We start from the raw sequence: 19,440 nt of genomic DNA on the forward strand, positions 1-19,440 counted from the left end.
CATCGTAACAATTGTATCCACTTTTGCAGTCTGATAGAGTTTTGACTGTAGTATGAGTTTGTGCCAACAAATTACTGACATTTTACACTTCTGTTACCAAAAAATGAAAGCCAAATCTGCGAGAGTTGGTTAAATGACATTTAATGACCAATAAAAACAGCACATCTGCTGTAAGCATTCCCTGGTCCTCACAATCCATTAGGGCTGTCCCCGACTATGAATTTTCATAGTCGAATCAGAATTTTCGAATCTTTCTATAGTCGACCGATAGTCGAATCATCTAGGCTTATGTGCGTGTGTGAATGGGTTGGGAGGGGCACGACACTATAGTCAGCAGGAGGGTAAAACTATTTTTATTTTATTTTATAAGCGACCAAAACTGCCTGCCAACTGACAGACAAACTTATTTAGGTTTTAATAAAAACACAGAACGCCTCTTTTAGTTCTAAAAACGCGAGGCGCACAGCACTGCCTTTTTTGGTGACTTTTAATGAAAGAGCAGTGTGCTGCGGTTTTTTTATGTTGCTAAGCAACGACCAAAACAGCTGTCCTGTCAGTCAATTCAAAGGATTATAGCGCGAGAGCTCTAAAATCTTAGTTTTTTTGCTGTTAAGTAAACTGTCATATTAGCAGAAACCCTAAATAATACAGCACCGGGTTACCCACGATAGACACCAAAGGTTTCTCCTCCATTTCTTGCAGTCTCCGGACTTTTTAAGCAACGGTAAACTTTCGCCATCACAACAGAAGGCCCGCCTCTCCATTCATTCGATTGGACAATGGAAAAGAACGCGAATGACGTTGGCGTTTTTCCGCTCAGAGTTGATTTTTTTTTTCAACTTCAGGCGCTCAGAGCGCTCCTGCAAAACGCGAGGCGCAGCAGGCGGCGAAAACGCGAGGTGCCCTGGGCGCATAAACAGCGTGCAGAACTCTCACTGCCAACAGAAAACCATTCAAAAGAGGCGCCTCCAACTGCAAAAACGCGTTCGGTGTGATCGCCGCCATCCCTGCCGTCAAGATGGTCCTCATCTCGTCATGCATCAGGGAAAGTGAAAATTAAATTAGTCACAGGGGTGGTTGGATTTATTTACAAACACGTTAAAAATATTTATTGAACGCTTCTTATTTTTCACTTTTGTTTTTACTGCATTATCATAATCAAAGGCTGTATATAACTTAATATAACCGTACAAAACCAGTAGTTCTGTGTGCAATTAGACATTGAGCACCCCCATATTGGCAAAATGGTATGATGCTCGTTTCACCTGCGAAGATTCGACTGTGAGATCGGTGGTCGAATCAGGCTCCGCATATCGATGCATCGAATCTTCGACTATTCGGGGACAGCCCTACAATCCATATAGGGATAGTTCACCTAAAAATTACAATTGTGTCATCATTTACTCACTCTCAAGTTGTTCCAAACAGTGTGGGTTTCTTACTTCTGTTAAACACAAACTGTGTACTGTTTACACTGAAATCAACTGTTTGCTTACCAATAAACAAGAACAATTTGTGGGTGAGTACATGATTTCATTTTTCATTTTTGAGTGAATGATTCCTTTAAAACAGCACTTCAATGACTTCAACATGTGGCTCACGATTTCTAAAGAAAGGTCACTGGTGTATGCCAAATTCATTGTGACTAAGGCTTTCCCATGTTTCCAGAGAGGTGTTGGTTGTCAATGGTTGTCAGTGCCAATGAATATTATTCATGGTGTAATTTGTCTGTAGTTTTGAAAACTGACTCCATCCAGAATAAACTTACACTCCGGGTGTGTGTGTGTTACCAATGTTACAGTTTGGTGGTTACAGTAAAACATTGCACAGAGGCAGCAAGGACAGAACAGGATTGTGGCCATGAGGTATTTTTCATGACCTTTTCTCTTATTCATTGTGTGCTTTTGTCAGGGACCAGATTCGTAAAGGCTTGGAGGAACTTCAGAAAGTGCGTCCAGGTGGAGACACTTTTATGCATGAAGGCATTCAGCGGGTGAGTGAGCCAATAGGAACCATCTTGGCGTCAGTACCGCCCACCCAGCTATGACAAATAGCTTGGAATATCCTTCATGAAGGTTATGTTTGGCTACTGCTCAGACAAATGGACCTAAAATCATAAGTTTTTAAATGATCTTTCACAGCTGGGTAAATTTATTCCTCATCTGTCGGTGAAATAACCAGTCGCTGTGAATGTTGTTTGATCTGCGTGAGATTACAATATTACTGATGGTTTTCTTTGTTTTGTTTTGTACTTTTAGGCCAGCGAACAGATTTACTACGGTAACTCTGAGGGTAGGTCCATTTCAAACACCATATAGTTGAAAGAAGAAACATTGTAGACTAGTTTAAGTAATCTTCAAGGAGGTCCTAACTGGTTTACTGGCACAAAATAGTTAAATTTGTTACAGTTGGCATAGTTCACCCAAAATATTTCTGTCATCATTTACTCACCCTCATCCTGTATGAGTTTTTTTTTTTTTCTGTTAAACACAAAAGAAAATATTTTAATGAATGTTGGTAATGAAACAGCTGCTGGTAGACATTAAAGTATTATGGAAGCTAACATCAACTGTTTGATTTTATTTTGTGTTGAACAGAAGAAAGAAACTCATACAGGTTTGGAACAACTTGAGGATAAATAAATGATGAAGGAAATGTCATTTCCGGGGTGAACTATCCCTTTAATCAATTCTGTCATACTAAAACCAGTGTGACATTTCCCTAAATACCCCTTATACTAGTAACCTGCTACAAGACTGTCTTAACTGGTTATTTAAACTGGCGACCACCTGAACCAGTTTTGCTAGTTTAGGCTGCTTCCATTCAGCATATTTAAGGGGCCAAGCAATGAAGGTGCTTAGACATCTATTGTATCTGTTGTTTTACTTCTTTTTCTTCTTCCGCTCTGGGAGGCTATGGCAGCCCATAGAACCACTTGCGTGAAAATTATGAAATTTGGCACACAGATGGAAGACTGTCTCAATATTAACCATAGAAAATTTGGAGTCTTTAACTCAAACTCTTTTGCACCACCTATAGGCAAAATTTGCACTCATATTTCTGCTAATCACTTTTGAACTGTGAGGTCTAGAAGCAAAATTCATTTTTCCTCTGATTCCTTGGCTCATGCTGCATCAAATGCACGCACAAAATGTAAATTTGTACAAAAAGTCAAGATTTTGTATTTTTGCGAAAGATCTACTTTTTCAAACTCCTCCTAGACAATTTGTCCGATTTTCACCAAAATTGGTTCAGGTCATCTTCGGACAATGCTGCCAAAAATCTTTCAAAAGCTTTTTGAAATACCAAATCATTTTCACAAAGTGCACTAACAATTTTTGTCACACTGTACAACAACAATACTGTTTTTGTATTATAGTAAGGGCTAAGTTTAGGGTTGGGGTAGGTGTAGACGTTAATAAAACTCAATCTATAAGTAGAACAATTTATTTCATTGTTAGTTTATCCCTTCTAGCCACAACCTAGAAGAACCCTGATCTTTACTGAGTAATTAAAAAAGCTCTTTATTTTACCTCTGTTGTGCTTGGCCCCTTAATTGCTGCTATATACTGTTTATTTCCCTTATATTGACCATATAGAAATTAAAATTGCATTGCACCAATAACTAGTTTCAACATGTTTTAACGGTTAAAAATGTATCAAATTAAATCTGGCATTAAGTTGCTTTGCTTTGTTTCTCTTTGAAGGATATCGGACAGCCAGTGTGATCATCGCCCTCACAGATGGAGAACTGCATGAAAATCTCTTCTATTATGCTGAAAGAGAGGTGAGAATGATGAAAGACAGACGAAAAGAAACAAAACGACTGGAGTGCTTGACAGTCCCATGTGAAAAAGAAGAAGTATTTTAATTTTAAGATAAGATTTTTCTCTTAAGTGCAAACATAATGTAACATTTCAGACACATGATTGGATGTTAATGCAGTTTCATAAAATGTATTATAGATTAATTTTACATAAAATGCAATTAGCTAAAACTATGACCCTCTTAATTAGGATTTAAGTACAGCTGAATACTACAAGAATTAATGGCAAATCTAAAATATGCTTTATTGTAACTTCTGTTGTCACTTAAATGCAATTACACATTTGTAATAATGAAATTGCTGTTTAGTACATTTAAAAATGTAAAGTAATATGTTAAAAACACAATACAATTAAAATGACAATCCAGTACTTTACATGTCTTTTGGTATGTTAGTCAATACATTGTAGGTGTATTTCTTTAAAGCATAACAAAATATTATTAAAACATAAAATGCGTTTTAACACTTTTAATTTGATATTATTACAAAGTGCACATTTTAGAAGTGTACTGTACCTAAGTGTGTATTAAATCAGTCACGAAAGTGTCTCTCTTTAAGTGGACTTAAGTGGCCTTTTATTTCAGCAATATTATATTATCTACACGTTTTTTTTAAACACTTTCTAGGATTTGAAGTACACTACAAGTGCACATTTAGTACAAATAAGCATATTTTACTTTCACAAGGGGTATCGTCACTGAAAGCAGTGTTTAGTTTAGTGTTTACAAGGTCAGGGTCTTCAGTGGCCCATATGAATTCTGGGAATTAGATCACACATTTTTCTTATTCTCATCATCCTGTAACACAGATGGAAACAACGTTACAACAGCATCAACCAATATGAACCATATCTTTGGTTTAACAAATGAATAACAACAGTGAAACTTATGAGCTATTATAAATAATACAAATCATCACCATATTTCTTATGTACAAAATGTCAGCCACACTGGCTGAAATAGTAAGTCTACTTTTCCCCATGTTCTGACCCATTTTTGCTTTCAGCTTCAACCAACAAAGACATTATTCACCATCTAATGATCAGAATTAGCCAGCATCCTCTTCAGAGATGTTCAGCTTTTCCAGCCAGCATGATCCGTGGATAAAGCAGTTAGCGGCTAATAGTTTGCAGGTGTCTGAAGTGTTTCTGCCCTGTGTTTCCCTCAGGCCAATCGCTCTCGCAGCTTGGGTGCCTCTGTGTACTGTGTAGGAGTGAAGGATTTCAATGAGACCCAGGTGTGTGTTTGTTGTGTTTGGTGGCGTGTTAATCTTTAAAACTAGATCATGGCACTTATGCCAAAATGATACAAGGTTTCTATGAATTATGCTTGAAGGGCATATAAACCTTGCACTTAAGCAAGTATACCATATACATTTTTTGTAATACTTTTTTTCACTTTTCCTAGCTGGCCAAGATTGCCGACAGCAAAGATCATGTCTTTCCAGTAAACGATGGTTTTGAAGCTCTACAAGGTGTCATTGGTTCGGTGAGTGTTTATGTTGATGATTTAGTACAGTAAATTGTATTTTATATAGAAAATTGTATTACAGCGAGAAAAATTCCACTTAAATCATTATATGTGACCCTGGACCACAAAACCAGTCATAAGTTTATTTGCTATATTTGTAGCAATAGCCAACCCATTGTGCCAAAAATCATTAGGATACACTGCAAAAAATGCTTTTCTTACTTAGATTTTTTCTCTTGTTTCCAGCCAAAATAATAAAAAATAATCTGCCAATGGGGTAGGAAAAATAATGTAGTTGTCTGCTTGAAATACGATTTTTTTCTTACCCCATTGGCAGATTATTTAGCTTGTTTCAAGCAAAAACTCACTTAATTTTGACTTGTTTTTACTAAAAACAAGACAATAATCTTTACTTGTCTAGAAAATCCTTCCTGTTTCAAGAATTTTTAGATATTTTGGATGGAAACAAGAGAAAAAATCTAAGTAAGAAAAGCATTTTTTGCAGTGTATTAAGTAAAGATCATGTTCAATGAAGATATTTTGTACATTTCCTACCATAAATTTATCAAAACTTAATTTGATTAGTAATATGCATTGCTAAGAACTTCATTTGGACAACTTTTAAGGCAATTTTCTCAATATTTTAATTTTCAAATAGTTGTATCTTGGCTAAATATTGTCATATTCCAACAAACCATACGTCTATGGAAAACTTGCTTATTCAGTTTTCCAAATCAAGGATGGATAAATCTTCAATAAAATAATTTCAAAAATCCTTATGACTGGTTTTGTGGTCCAGGGTCACCCATTAACCAAATACCATTATAATGGTATTATTATTATTATTATTATTATTATTATTAGTAGTAGTAATAGTAGTAGTAGTAGTAGTAGTAGTAGTAGTAGTAGTATCAGCATAAATTTAATTCAAAGTCATTGATAATTCACAACGCATCACTGCAGGTTGTAATTTTGCCACCACATTGATTTTATTTAATATTTTAAATAAAGTAATATTTAAATAAAGCAATTAAACTTAAATTTTAAGTTTGAAGATGTGATTTTTTTTACAGTGTAAATTTACTATGATCAATCATTCAATATACAGATTTTTTTGTTGCCATTTTTTAATTATTGGCCAATAAATTGTTCTGTTTGGCTGTTGTTTTGGAAGCAATACTTTAATTTTGACAGCACTGGGCATTAGTTTTTGTTTATATTCATTAATTTACTGTCTCTGTTTAACAGTTTTCTAAATAATATAAAATTCTAAATAAAGATAAACAATATTTTATATATATGAAACAATTTATATGAAAAAGTACTTTAGTAGCATTTTACTTTTATTATTAGTAAGTAAACAACCAACATTCAACAAATACATATTTATTATTTTCTAAACATGTCTAAAATAACATTTCATTTAATGAGCATAAATTTAGCACTATGCTTGTATTAATTTAAAAACGTTTTTTTCCAGGTTACGAAGACTATTATTGGTTAACGTGTTGACTTCCTTTTTAATTATATTTTAATAATTTCTTTATTTGTGGAAAATATTATAATAAGATTACAGAATCATACGTATAAATCAATTTTTATTAAGTAAATCTTGTCCTATAATTCATTTTTCAACACTTAAAAATAAAGGCTCCAAAGGGGTGTTTTTACAGTGATGCCACAGAAGAACCATTTTTGGTTTCCCAGAGAACCTTTCAGTGAACAGTTCCCAAAAGAATCATTTTGAAGAGCATTTTAAACATCTAAAGAACCTTTTCTGCATTTGAAAGGTTTCATGGATGTTCAAGGTTCTATATAGAACCATTGATGCCATTGAAATTAAAGAGAGTGATATATCAGCTTTTTATTGACCCTGCTAAGATAGCAACCATCATAAAATCAGTATCAGTCAACCATTAATTTAACTGGCCATCAGTGGAGAAACATGCTTTTCTGGAGCTTATGTTACAGCATCTTCCAGCAGGGGCAAACGGAGCCCTGCCAACCAGACAAAGCTTGACCTCCTGGGTAAAAATTACCCTAAGAAACAGCCTTTTAATGAAAAAAACAACAGAAGAATTAAAGAAAAACACAAAAGTGAAGAACAACAAACAAGAATATTCATTCAGTCCCGTCTGAGGACATTGGGTTGTCTCCAGTATCACAGAGACCTGCCATGCCCTGCCTGGACCGCTTTGATCCCACGGTCAGCTGGAGTCTGTCCAAACACCATCAAAGCCAGTTCAGCGTGTCCTTTCTTTTGTGTAGTGAAAGCTAATGATTTATATTTTTAAAGCTCTGGAGCCGAGGTGGAAGAAAAGAGGAGATATTTGGGTAAAGATGTGTCTCGCCCATGCAGAGGTTGACTGTTTCATGAGCTGAGACTGGGGTCAGTCCAGCTGGCCTCCATCTGCTGTCAATTAGCTGCATGCTGAAAGCTCTTGGCCGAAGCTCAGGAGCAAAGTGTCATAAATCAGCAGGGACCTGAAAGCATACTTCCATAGATGACAGAGGAAGGCAGTAGACATGTAGATCAAAACAAGCTCGGCACACATAGGTGCTGGTATGGCCGATGACAAGAGGAAAGAGATAGAGAAAGCAGATGTGCTGTTCAAAACAAAAAACCCACATGAGGATTGTTCTGTTGAGGCTCTTGCAGGAGAGGTGTTGCTATGATTGGTGGATTCTTTAGGATAAAATAAACTGGTTCTGCAAAAAAAAAAGTCAACGGAAAATCTTCTCCATTTGCTATTTCCATTAACTATTTGTTTGATGAATTTAAAGGGGTCGTTTACCCCAAAATGACAATTCGTTCATGATTCGTTTTTATACTTGTATGTTCTTCTGTTTAACATAAAGGAAGTTATTTTGAAGAAGGTTGGAAACCAAAATGTTTCTGGTCCCCATTGACTTTTCAGGCACTTCAAAATGTCTTATTTTGCGTTCAACAGAATAAATAATCTCATTTGAAATAGATTAGGAACAAAATGTGGGTGAGAAGATTATGACAGAATGGAGATGAAATTGAGTCGTCAGTTAGTTTAATCTAGTTGTTCACCTCCTGAATTTTCTCTTTTTTTTTACCCATTAGATCTTGAAGAAGTCATGCATAGAGATCCTTGCTGCAGAACCGTCCAGTATATGTGCTGGAGGTGAGTATAATTCTCATTAGATCATCATTTGAGTCAATAACAGCACCCTTTTTACCACCCTGTTTACCAAAAACAGCTCTCTTCACATCAACCCATTTTGGTGCATGTCTCTTTAAATGATAATGAGCTTCTGCTCACCCCAAGACTCTCTTTTTTAGGGCATGTACAAGGTGCGTGAATTTTTGCCTCGGACTTCGTATATGGCTCGGAGGTGGTCTTATTCAAATAGCTAGCTATCTACGTAGAAACCGGCTGCAAATTGAAACGGCTCGCTGGATGACAGTGAATTTGACCAGCAGAAAGCTGCTTGGTTTGAAAGTGACTTTGGTATGAGTTATGATTCATACAGTCACCACACAATTGACAATAAAAATGGACCTTTCCACTCACAAAATTTTGCCAAAATGTCGCTAATATGAAAAACAAATGCTTTGAACCATGATATTTCTTTAGAAAATCAAACTTATTGTACATTTTTATGTCTTTGATGGCTTTGATTTGTTTTACTGTAACTGTCTTTCAAAATTTGCTACACGACTTAACATTATGTGTGAACTTTCTGTTTAAAGAGGCATTCCAAGTCGTTGTGAGAGGAAATGGATTCCTCCATGCTAGAAATGTGGACAAGGTTCTTTGCAGCTTCAGAATAAACGACACCCTTACCAGAAGTAAGTACAATAAATTATTGCAAATTTGTGTTTAATTTCAAGGCCTCTATGCTGTTATATTTTTCCATGGAACACAAAATATTTTGTATACTTTTGTATACATATACTTTTGTATAAATATTATTGGCCATAAACTGTCTGTCATTTTAGTGCTACAAAAAGGCACCAAGAAAGCAACATTAACATAGTATGTGATTGATGCGCTTATTTCAAAGTCCTCTACAGTCAAGTGATAGCTTTGTGTAGTGACCAGACCTGAAAGTGACCTTTTGAGGCTCATAAATAAAACATGAACATCAGGTTGCATTACAATAATATCAGACATCATCGAGGGTCTCATATCGTGTGCCATAAGCTCCATATTTGATTTGAATAATAGTGAAAGATGACCTATTATGCATCTTTTTACAATATGTAATATAAGTCTCAGGTGTGCCCAGAATGTGTCTGTGAAGTTTCAGCTCAAAATACCCCACAGATAATTTATTATATCATTTTGAAAATGCCAATTTTGAGTGAAAGCAGAAATGCTGTTTTCATGCATGACTCTTTAAATGCAAATGAGCTGCTGTTCCCCACCCTTTTTTCCAGAATAGAGCTGTGCCTTTACAGCTTATACCTCAGAAATTCTGTTTTGATTATCATGTCTATGGCACTAAAATTATGCATTTTAAAGCCATATCAGTTTAAACTTCTGATATACGGTTGTTTAAGGCCCAATCCCAATTCTATTTTCTACCCCTTCGCCTACCCCTCGCCCCTTCCCCTTGGCTAAAATATTTCCCCTAAGAAATGGGACACCACTACAACACTGTTATACGTCATCATAGGTTGTCGCTAGTTCCTAATGTTACGTCAGAGGACATGCGCAGGTGTTTATCACTCATTCCAAGATGTCAAAATGTTGTCATGTTTCAAAAAGTACAAATGTACGGTGTACGCACCGTTCATTCACATGTGGCTGTAAGCAACACAAACAACGCATTATCACATGCGCGGCAAATTGCTAATCAGTGTAGTGGTGCCTGGAGAAGTATATATGCTTCATTTGTGAATTTCGTTTTCAACTTTCTATTTGAACGCGTTCGTTTTCTGGATCCTTGGACTAAAATGTTTACAGGGGTTCACTTGTTTAAGAAATTTCTGATCGTAAAAATCAGCTTCTTTTTATTTGTAAGGTATCGTTTTTATTATTATGTACTGATTGAAATTACTGGTGTGGTAGACGTAGCGGGCGCAGGTGCATTAGGCGCAATCATCAAATACATTTCAAAGCAAGCCGGCTCCACGGTCCTGACTGCATCATCACTGCCTTTATTGGGTGTTTTGAGCGAATATTTACATTTATTCACATGACTGGATGTGGTGGACTGCCATGATTTTGGCAAATGCAGGACACTACTGAATAATGCGCATCAGAGGGGATTTAAAAAGTGGAAGTGTGTATACACCGTATACCTGCGTACACCCTCCCCACTACACCACCGTTGCAAATTGCCGTGCCACTGGTCTTTCATGTTTCTAACATGCAGTCAAGTGTATATGACATAAAAATATATTTTGTAATATCGTGCAATCAGTGCTATCTGCTAGCAAACTTTAGCGATTTTTTTGCAAACGTTTATTTACAAAACAACACCATAAACACAAACACAAGATTGAAGGTAATATACATATAATGAAACATTGTCATCAAAATCCTTATTAAAGGCAAAAATTACTTATATTTACGAGTCTGCTTGCTCGAGTGAGCAGCCATGTTGGAAATTTCTCTTAGCCCTTCGTTTGAAGTGAGGTCCTGAAAAATCTTCGTTTGGAGGGCTATCTGGCCCTTCCCCTTACCCCTACCCCTCCAACCAAAAGAGAAATGAGACACCCTATACCCCTTCACGTGAACGCGCCAAACGGAGGGGTAGGGCTAAGTGTAGGGGTAAGGGGTAGAATTGGGATTGAGCCTAAGTCCATACATCCGAAGCACACGCAGAAAGCGGCTGTCATGACTACTTAACTAATGTGCATTCTCTTTCATGTCTTATTGACACAAGTTTATGTCAAAAAAACACATAAGTTACAAAAACAGTCAGTTATGTCTGTGAAGGTAAACAGCTGGGTAAGAAATGTCATGTTTATATTAGATTTGTGTGGCAGCAGTGTAATATACATTAAATAAATCAATAAATCCACTGCTCTCTTGTCTCCTCTGAGGCTGGGACTTTAAACAGTGTTATGTGCACATCTGTGCAGCCAAAAACAGAACAGTTAGCATGCTTTCCTCTCACTTTTGCCATGGTGTTAGTACTGGTACACTGCTGTCGCTTGCGAAAACAAAATGGCGGCACCATGGGTAGTAACATACAGATTAAGGGGCAGTAATTTTATAATAAGGGGATCTTATTATAAAATTACTCAGAGGAGACAAGAGAGCAGTGGATTTATTGATTTATTTACTGTATATTACGCTGCTGCCACACAAATCTAATATAAACATGCAATTTCTTTCCCAGTTGTTTACCTTCACAGACATAACTGACTGTTTTTGTAACTTACGTGTGTTTTTGACAGTTTAAGTGCAATAAGACATGAAAGAGAATGCACATTAGTTTAGTACTATGTCCTATGTCACACAAAGTTGCTGGGTTGTTCTTTTTTTAATGTTGTCTGGTAGATACACCAGGGACCCAATTATAGCACTTAAATACTGAAAAAGCCATATTTTCATGATATGCCACCTTTAACTTTCAGTCTTGAAGACTTTTGAAGACTTCAAATATAGCGATTAAGTGATACTGATTACTTTTATAATACATTTATGTTGTTTATTTGTAATTGCCCTTTTTGCAGGCCTCTGGTGAATCTGAACTTATGTTTTATAGAAAAGATATTTTGTGTTTCACAGAAAAAAAGAAGGGTGGTCTGGAATGACGGGAGAGTTTTCAGTTTAAGCCTGACTTTACATTACATTGCGTTACTGAGAACACATCTTGGCTCAATGCAGACTATTAAACAGGGTTAAATGTTATGTGGGATGACAGCAGTCTTATGTAAGACTTTTCCGTGACTTTCTTGCGTAATTGCCATATGGTTGGAATGATTTAAGTCAGATTCTATAAACCTTCTGATTAGCTATCATTTTTCCACCAAACGTCCCAGAAGGCTCGTTTTGATAGAAATCTTGGAATGGTCGACCATGCCATGCCAGTTCCATTTGTTTTTTTGGCTAATAGTAGTTTTTAAAGGAGGAACATTAGGAGTTTTACAGGATGGATTCCTGCCAAATGAAGGAGATATAAGAAAGAAACACTGCCACACAAAAGGCTAACAGCGTTCGCAAAGCCCATCAGGCAAATGGCAGCTCTACCCCTTACAGTTTTTACTGTAGCTCTCATGTTTAAACAGGATCTGCGCCCTTTCTTGCACACTATAGTGTTGCAGAGCGTGGCAGATGAGTCACAGGCTTGATGAAATTAAACTAGTATGCTAGCAGAAGTAGTGAATTTTGCTTTAGGATGCAGATTTTATATTGGAAATCAAGTGGCAACAAACCCAATCACATGAGAAAATGTAGGTCTAATTATTTTATGAGGCGGCAATTTTGCATTAATGTGCATGATTTTAATTGTATAAAAAATATGCAACACAGAAAATTGGCTGTTAATTTATCTTCAGGCCATCCAAAATGCAGGTGACTTTTTTCTTCAGCAGAACATTAAAAAAGATTTTTAGCTGAAAATGCGGTCGTTGGTGATTCATAAAATGCAAGTCAGCGGCTGACCATTTATAATAATTTAAAAAAGCTATTCGCAAGATGCAAAATACATAACAGTAAGTACATATTACTGCAGTTTTCAAAAGAAATGAAAACTAGAGGTGGTTGTAATTGTTTTCATACACCGTTATGATTGCAGCTCCATATGCTTCGCTTTCCGATGTAACAAACTTGCTTGGTAGCTCAGTTGGCATGGAATTGGATTTCAGGATTTAGAATAATTGGGTACAAATCCCGTGAAAAACATGACTCACAATGGAAGATCTGAAAGATGAGAGATTGGAAAACAAGCTAAAAGGGCATGCTTGCGATTGCGTTTTTACTGGACAGTACGTCACATTTGCTGTTGTTCCTACTATTGCGTAGGTTTAGATGTAGTGCATGTAGCATTAGAGTTATAGCACTACTCAATGGACATTTCAAATCAGAAACTCTTTTAGCACCAATCAGTGGACATTTCACATCGAATATGTCGCGAAATGTACACGGCGGTATGTATTTCGCATCTTGAAAAAAAGTTACCATAGGTATGTTTTTGTCATGAAATCAGGTTGAAAAATGGCATATCAGACAACACAAAATTAATACCCATGGCTCCTGATATGTTGTGGTCTTATGAAGTCTGCGCAAGAAACTTGACATTATTTCCAACATTATTACCTGTAATCCAGAGCCTCAGGCAAAAGGGTTAATCTGATTATTTTCTGTGAACTGGTTATTTTGGACAGTTTGTTTTCTATAAAATAGTTCAATTCACTAGTTTGTGTAATCACACAATGACAAAACATATTCGTGCATTTATAGTAAATTATCATTTTTGGCTGAACTGTCCCTTTAACCATCACTGGGGCATAAACAGATCATACAAATGCAATTGTACAAATTTATATGAATTAAGGATCTTTCACACTAAGGACGATAAGTGATTGTTTTAATGATATTTTTTCATTAACATTTGTTTCAACTTTTAACATTTTCATTTGATGAACGATAAAAACACTGACAATCAGAATCAATCCTGCTTTAAATATCTTGAGCATTTAAAGTGACAACATAAAGACAATAAGTGTTCATAATAAAAAGAATGTTACCTAGAATGCCTAGTTCTGACATGAAACTCTGACATGATATAACTTGGCACAAGCTGATTGGTTCATGTTGCGTACACAACCAATGAGCTTGCAGCTTACATTTAAATGGTTGGTAGCATTCACTTGGGCATTTTGCAGAATGCTTTCACAGTTTCTCTGAAACCCTCCAACTTTCCCAGCTCCACCTGTATAGATCTGCTATGTTTTTTTATGTTATTTGTGCAGCAGCAGTATGTCTTAAATACTCACAGCACCTTATCGCCATATGGCAGTAGCAAGTTCCTGTACTTGCTTGCAGCAGCAATAATCTTGCAGCTGCAGCAGCGTAGCACATCTATTCCGCCATGACCAAATGCATTAACAGTTGTCATGACAGAAATATAGTTATTGTTATAGTTATCTTTATAGTTATCATTCTTGGTGTAAACGGGCCTTTAGCCTCTAATTTAACAAAATGTGAAATAGTTAGAAATTGCCATGAGATTGTGATGGTGGCAGTAGATTTTGGTGTCACCACTTAAGATTTTTACAGAAACTTAAGGTCTTGATACACTGAGTCCGAAATTCTTTTCTGAAATTTTTGCACGTTAAAAAAATAAATACAACCTCACGCAGTGTCAATCACGTTTACACACTGCTGGCGAAAAGTTCATTCATCATAAAAAAGTAATTTGGATTGGGTTCAATTTTCTGCATTTTCGTATCGTAGCAAGCATTTTGAGTGTTTTGATAATTCAGAGTCACTGTGACATTCTGTGCGTGACGAATTTTGAAGAATACAAAAAAACATAAAAATTTCGACTTAAAAATAAAGAGGTGTTTTCTGCTTGAGTGACCAGCAAAACAGAGTCACGGTTCACATATGCCCCGTGATGACTCAAATTAATTACTACGGCACTTATGGAAAAGATATTTAAGCTTTGTATATTTAACAAAATCTGCTGTTAATCATCTGGCAACTTTCTTTTTGAAGTAAAGTTATTAAAGTGCAGGCGATTCTGTGTTGACATTTCATATGCAGCAGTACTGTAATGGTATTAAAGCTTCAGGGAGGGTCTCATTCTCTCCAAACAATCGTAATTTCATTAAAACTGGCACGGGTTGTAAGATCAAAGCACCAGTCATCTGACTTCAATCCTACTTTACAGTATCAGTAATGGGTACCAGGTTTGATGCTTCACATCTCTTTGCCTGTCTTTGCTCTGATTAAAGCCGGACATCTCGAATGTGGCACCACGTTAATTGTTTGTGTCAGATAAAGACCAGAGCATCTGGTTGATGAGTGTAACTGTGTCATGGAAGCAATTTGAAAAAAGAAAAAATGGAAAAAACGTTTTCAGTCCACCCCTCAGCACAGCGGTCCCACTTTTTCCCATCCTCAAGGCATGTTTCCAGACCTACACCAAATTTGCTCTGACTTTGAGGAGGCCTGCTGTTTATTTGCTCTTGACCACTGTAAACACTAGAGAGGATGTCCTGTAAATGAATGATAATGTCCATCAAGCACAAACCTGCTTTCCTTACTTTGAACCCAAGGCTGATTGAAGGCTTGTTTCTGACTACTCTGTAGATGTAGCTATGGAAATTTACACACTATTTGTCCTAATCAGAACAGAAGGTGAGTATTATAACTGCAAAAATGCTTTCCTTACTTAGATTTCCAACCAAAATATCTAAAAATTCTTAAATCAAGAAGGATTTTCTTGACAAGTAAAAATTATTGTCTTGTTTTTAGAAAAGACAGGTCAAAAATAAGTATGTTTTTGCTTGAAACAGGCAAAATAATCTGCCAATGGGGTAAGAAAAATAATATTTTTTTCAGTTTGAAATAAGATTTTTTTGCTTACCCCATTGGCAGATTATATAATTTTACTTGTCTAGAAAATCCTTCTTGATTTAAGAATTTGTAGATATTTTGGCTGGAAACAAGACAAAAAATCTAAGAAAAGCATTTTTTTGCAGTGTAAATATTATGATTTACAGGATTTAGACAAAATAAAGTGAATACCAAGTATTATAGGGGTTAATATAATTTATGTAGGCTACAGTAAACAACAAAAGTTGTAATTATGTTTTATTTATCTTTCGTTGTCTGCATTATCTAGTTTGTATATCAGTTTAGTTTGTTTAGCTGTGTTTACTACAAGTTGTGGGTGAAATGAGTGGCTGTCAGACTCATGGGAACCCGTTCTGTAACTCTAACAGCCAAACTGATTGGTGTTTTCAGAACAGCAGCCTTTATGATTATGACTAGGTACACAAAGCATGGCAAGACTTCAGAAGAGTGGTGGGCGAAAGCTGAAAGTAAATGATAGGGACTGTTAAACACTATGAAGGATTGCGTCCAAACAACACAGAACTACTAAAGTGAAGTGACACCAAACCTCAATATTGACCTTGAAGTCCTGGTTTTCTTATTAGCCAATGACACCAATGATAAAATGTAAAAGAAGACATGCCATAATTATAAAACCTGGACAGTTAGAGCATCAAAATGAACTTAAACATTTGCCCTGGTCAGAAAAATCACCTCACAGCCATCTGCAGGTTTCTGTCAATGTGTATTATGAATCAGACGGTCAGTCAGTGAATGGACTGGGGGTGGTCTGGGGGTGTCTAGACTAGCTGTCTTTGACTTGCATTTCCTTTCTTAAACCTCAAAAAGAAAAAAGAAAAAATCCTCATGCAGTCAGATGATTGCATAACAAACACAAGGGCTGTTAAATTCTTCCTCAGTGGAGACCATTTCCTTCCCAAAAGGCTCAAATGCAATTCTGTATCAGCAGTAATTCTTATTGATTTATCACGCAAGTTGAAACCATGTGCACGTGTCTTTACTTAGTAGTAAAACATGACCTTCCCTCATGTACTAAGGGTAAACAGCCCAATAAAGCACAACGACAACATGACCCTCTGCCAGAATTCGGATTCTTTGGGATTCGAGCCGACCGCCTGTACCAACAAACAGCTTTCTACAAAATAAAGAAAAACTCAGAAGTGTTATATTTTTGTAAATTACCCTCTGTTTTCTTGCTTTAGTTGTGTCTCCCTCCTGTCCGTTTGATTTTTTTAAGTGTAGTAATTCCGAGTTGCATTTGTGAGATATTAAATAGATATCCGATTACAAGAGAAAACCTTTACATCTGCAGTTTGTTGTTTTTGGCTGGTTTTAGGCCTCCACTGGCTTCTCAGTTGGAGGCTCTTGGTTTAGCAGCTTCAGAGAGGTTTTGGAGAAGTGGCCCCATTACCTCTGTTCTGTAATTCATGACCTATTTTTCTTTCCTTTCGGATGTTTTTGGCCACCAGGGGTTAAGTGCCTTGCGTAAGGGTTGCTTCTAGTTTCTAGCCTTGAACATTTGAATCCAATAGAATAAAATGTGGTTGGTATGTTTTGCAACAATTGAAAATTAGGTGCAGTGTGATCCTCAACAACTGCAGCTGTTTTATATCAAATATCCTCTTATGTAACAAGGAATCAGACAACAATATACATATATTTAATGCAGGATTTGTCTTTGAAATGTAATTTTGTATTTATCCTTTTTATTAGTGGTGAAGCCATTGGTAGTGGAGGACACTTATCTGCTCTGTCCAGCTCCTGTTCTTCGAGAGGAGGGAACGTAAGTGTCCTAGTGTCCTAAATATTTTTATTTTCTGTCTAGTGGGTTATTTAGCAATGCAATGCAGTGTTTTCAAAGTGTTTAAGTATTTTTTTTCTTCTATTATGTGTATTTCAGGGCTGCCTCCCTTTATGTCAGCATGAATGAAGGCTTGAGTTTTATCTCTAGTTCTGTAACTATCACCACTGTAAGCTGTGTAAGTATTGTTCTAAATCATATTATTTGCTTTATTATTTGTGTTTTTGTGTTTGAAAATCAGTGTTTGGGAACCCTGCTGAAAAAAACAGCATATGCTGGTTAGGGATGTTTAGGTTTTAGTGCTGGGATGCTGGTTTATGCTGGTCCTTTGCTGGTTTATGCTGGTCCTTAGCTGGTTAATGCTGGTCCTTTGCTGGTTTATGCTGTCCTTTGCTGGTTTATGCTGGTCAAGATCCAGCATAAACCAGCAAAGGACCAGCATAAACCAGCAAATGGACAGCATAAACCAGCAAAGGACCAGCATAAACCAGCTAAAACCAGCATCCCAGCACCAAAACCGACCTAACCAGCATATGCTGTTTTTTTCAGCAGGGTCCTAAAATGGTTACTGTTTTGTTAGCATGTTGCTAACATGTTTTTATCATGAATAGCATCTATCTAGAATCTTATGATGACCATGTTGTTAGCATGATTAGCAAGCTGTTAAAATGATAACATGTTTTTGTCATGATTATTAGCATGTTGTTAAAATGATTAGCATGTTGTTAACATGTTTATGATGTTGCTAAAATGATTAGCATGTTGTTATCAAGTTTCTAGCATGTTTCTAGTATGATTACTATGTTGCTACCATGTTGTTAATATGATCGACATGTTTCTAGCATGATTAGCATCTAGTTAGCATGTTTCCTGTATAATTAATGTTATTTGAAATGGAAAATGTATGTAGCATTCTAAAAATCGTTTTTTAATGTTCTCTTGCTGAATAAAAGTAACAATTTCTTAAAAGAAAAGAAAAGAAAAGAAAAGAAAAGAAAATTAATAATGATTAATTACCCCGGCTTTTAAATTGTGTACCAAACCTTGCTTGTTGCTGGAGCTGCACTTCTTTAAATATAGATTATTTACTTTCATGCTACTGGAAAATATTAAGAAGTGTTAATATTAGTAAGTTAACTTCAAAGCTTGAAGTGGCAGTATTACTCAAAATGATTATCTAGCTAACAGTCATTGATGTACTGTTTTAGCTTTTAAGAATGCAGTCAAATTACTGAAAAAAACGTGTGAAAGGGAAATAAACAAAAGGCTCTACAGGCTGGGAACTTCTGTGCAAAGAAAGGAAAACAAAATTAGGGTGAAAAATGTATTAAAAGGACTGCTGGAATGTCTGATGCCTATAAAGCAGTGCCAGTCAAAGCTCTTAGAAGAGCACAATATGTTTCCCACCAGACAAATCCAAAAGCTTCCCACAAGCCAAAGAGTTAAAAGGTCTACCAGTGAGATGACTTGTAACTTAGTCCATCTCCTCATTTAATAGCCATCCTTTTCAACATGCATCATCTGTTATGTTCATAGCTAACACCCTTTCATGAAAGCATTGTTTAAACCAGAGATTGTTCAACTGACATCATCTTATTGTTCCATTACATTTTCCAAATGTTTTTCTGCATGTCATGTCATAACAAAAAACAGTCCCATTCAGAGAAGTGTTTATATCTGTTCCTCCCTGCAGTCTGATGGTACGATCCTGGCCATAGCACTACTGATAGTGATGCTACTCTTGATTCTGGCTCTCCTCTGGTGGTTTTGGCCTCTCTGCTGCACTGTGGTGAGTCCTCTGCATGGAAAAGCTTGTGTTTACTTAAATAG

At 36.3% G+C, this 19,440-nt stretch overlaps 1 protein-coding gene across 1 annotated transcript in view; it reads left to right on the forward strand.

The window, feature by feature from the left end:
• antxr1a (ANTXR cell adhesion molecule 1a) overlaps nucleotides 1-19,440 on the forward strand; it is an 84,367-nt gene that overhangs the window by 19,011 nt on the left and 45,916 nt on the right. Inside the window, exons 4-13 of the mRNA XM_073819296.1 lie at nucleotides 1,912-1,993; nucleotides 2,259-2,292; nucleotides 3,708-3,787; nucleotides 4,994-5,062; nucleotides 5,233-5,313; nucleotides 8,387-8,447; nucleotides 9,017-9,115; nucleotides 17,523-17,592; nucleotides 17,710-17,788; nucleotides 19,304-19,399. Of these exons, the coding sequence (XP_073675397.1) occupies nucleotides 1,912-1,993; nucleotides 2,259-2,292; nucleotides 3,708-3,787; nucleotides 4,994-5,062; nucleotides 5,233-5,313; nucleotides 8,387-8,447; nucleotides 9,017-9,115; nucleotides 17,523-17,592; nucleotides 17,710-17,788; nucleotides 19,304-19,399 (751 nt within the window). The remainder of the gene's footprint in view (nucleotides 1-1,911; nucleotides 1,994-2,258; nucleotides 2,293-3,707; nucleotides 3,788-4,993; nucleotides 5,063-5,232; nucleotides 5,314-8,386; nucleotides 8,448-9,016; nucleotides 9,116-17,522; nucleotides 17,593-17,709; nucleotides 17,789-19,303; nucleotides 19,400-19,440) is intronic.

Source organism: Garra rufa, chromosome 15 (assembly GCF_049309525.1).
Source record: "Garra rufa chromosome 15, GarRuf1.0, whole genome shotgun sequence".
Lineage (NCBI taxonomy): Eukaryota > Metazoa > Chordata > Actinopteri > Cypriniformes > Cyprinidae > Garra > Garra rufa.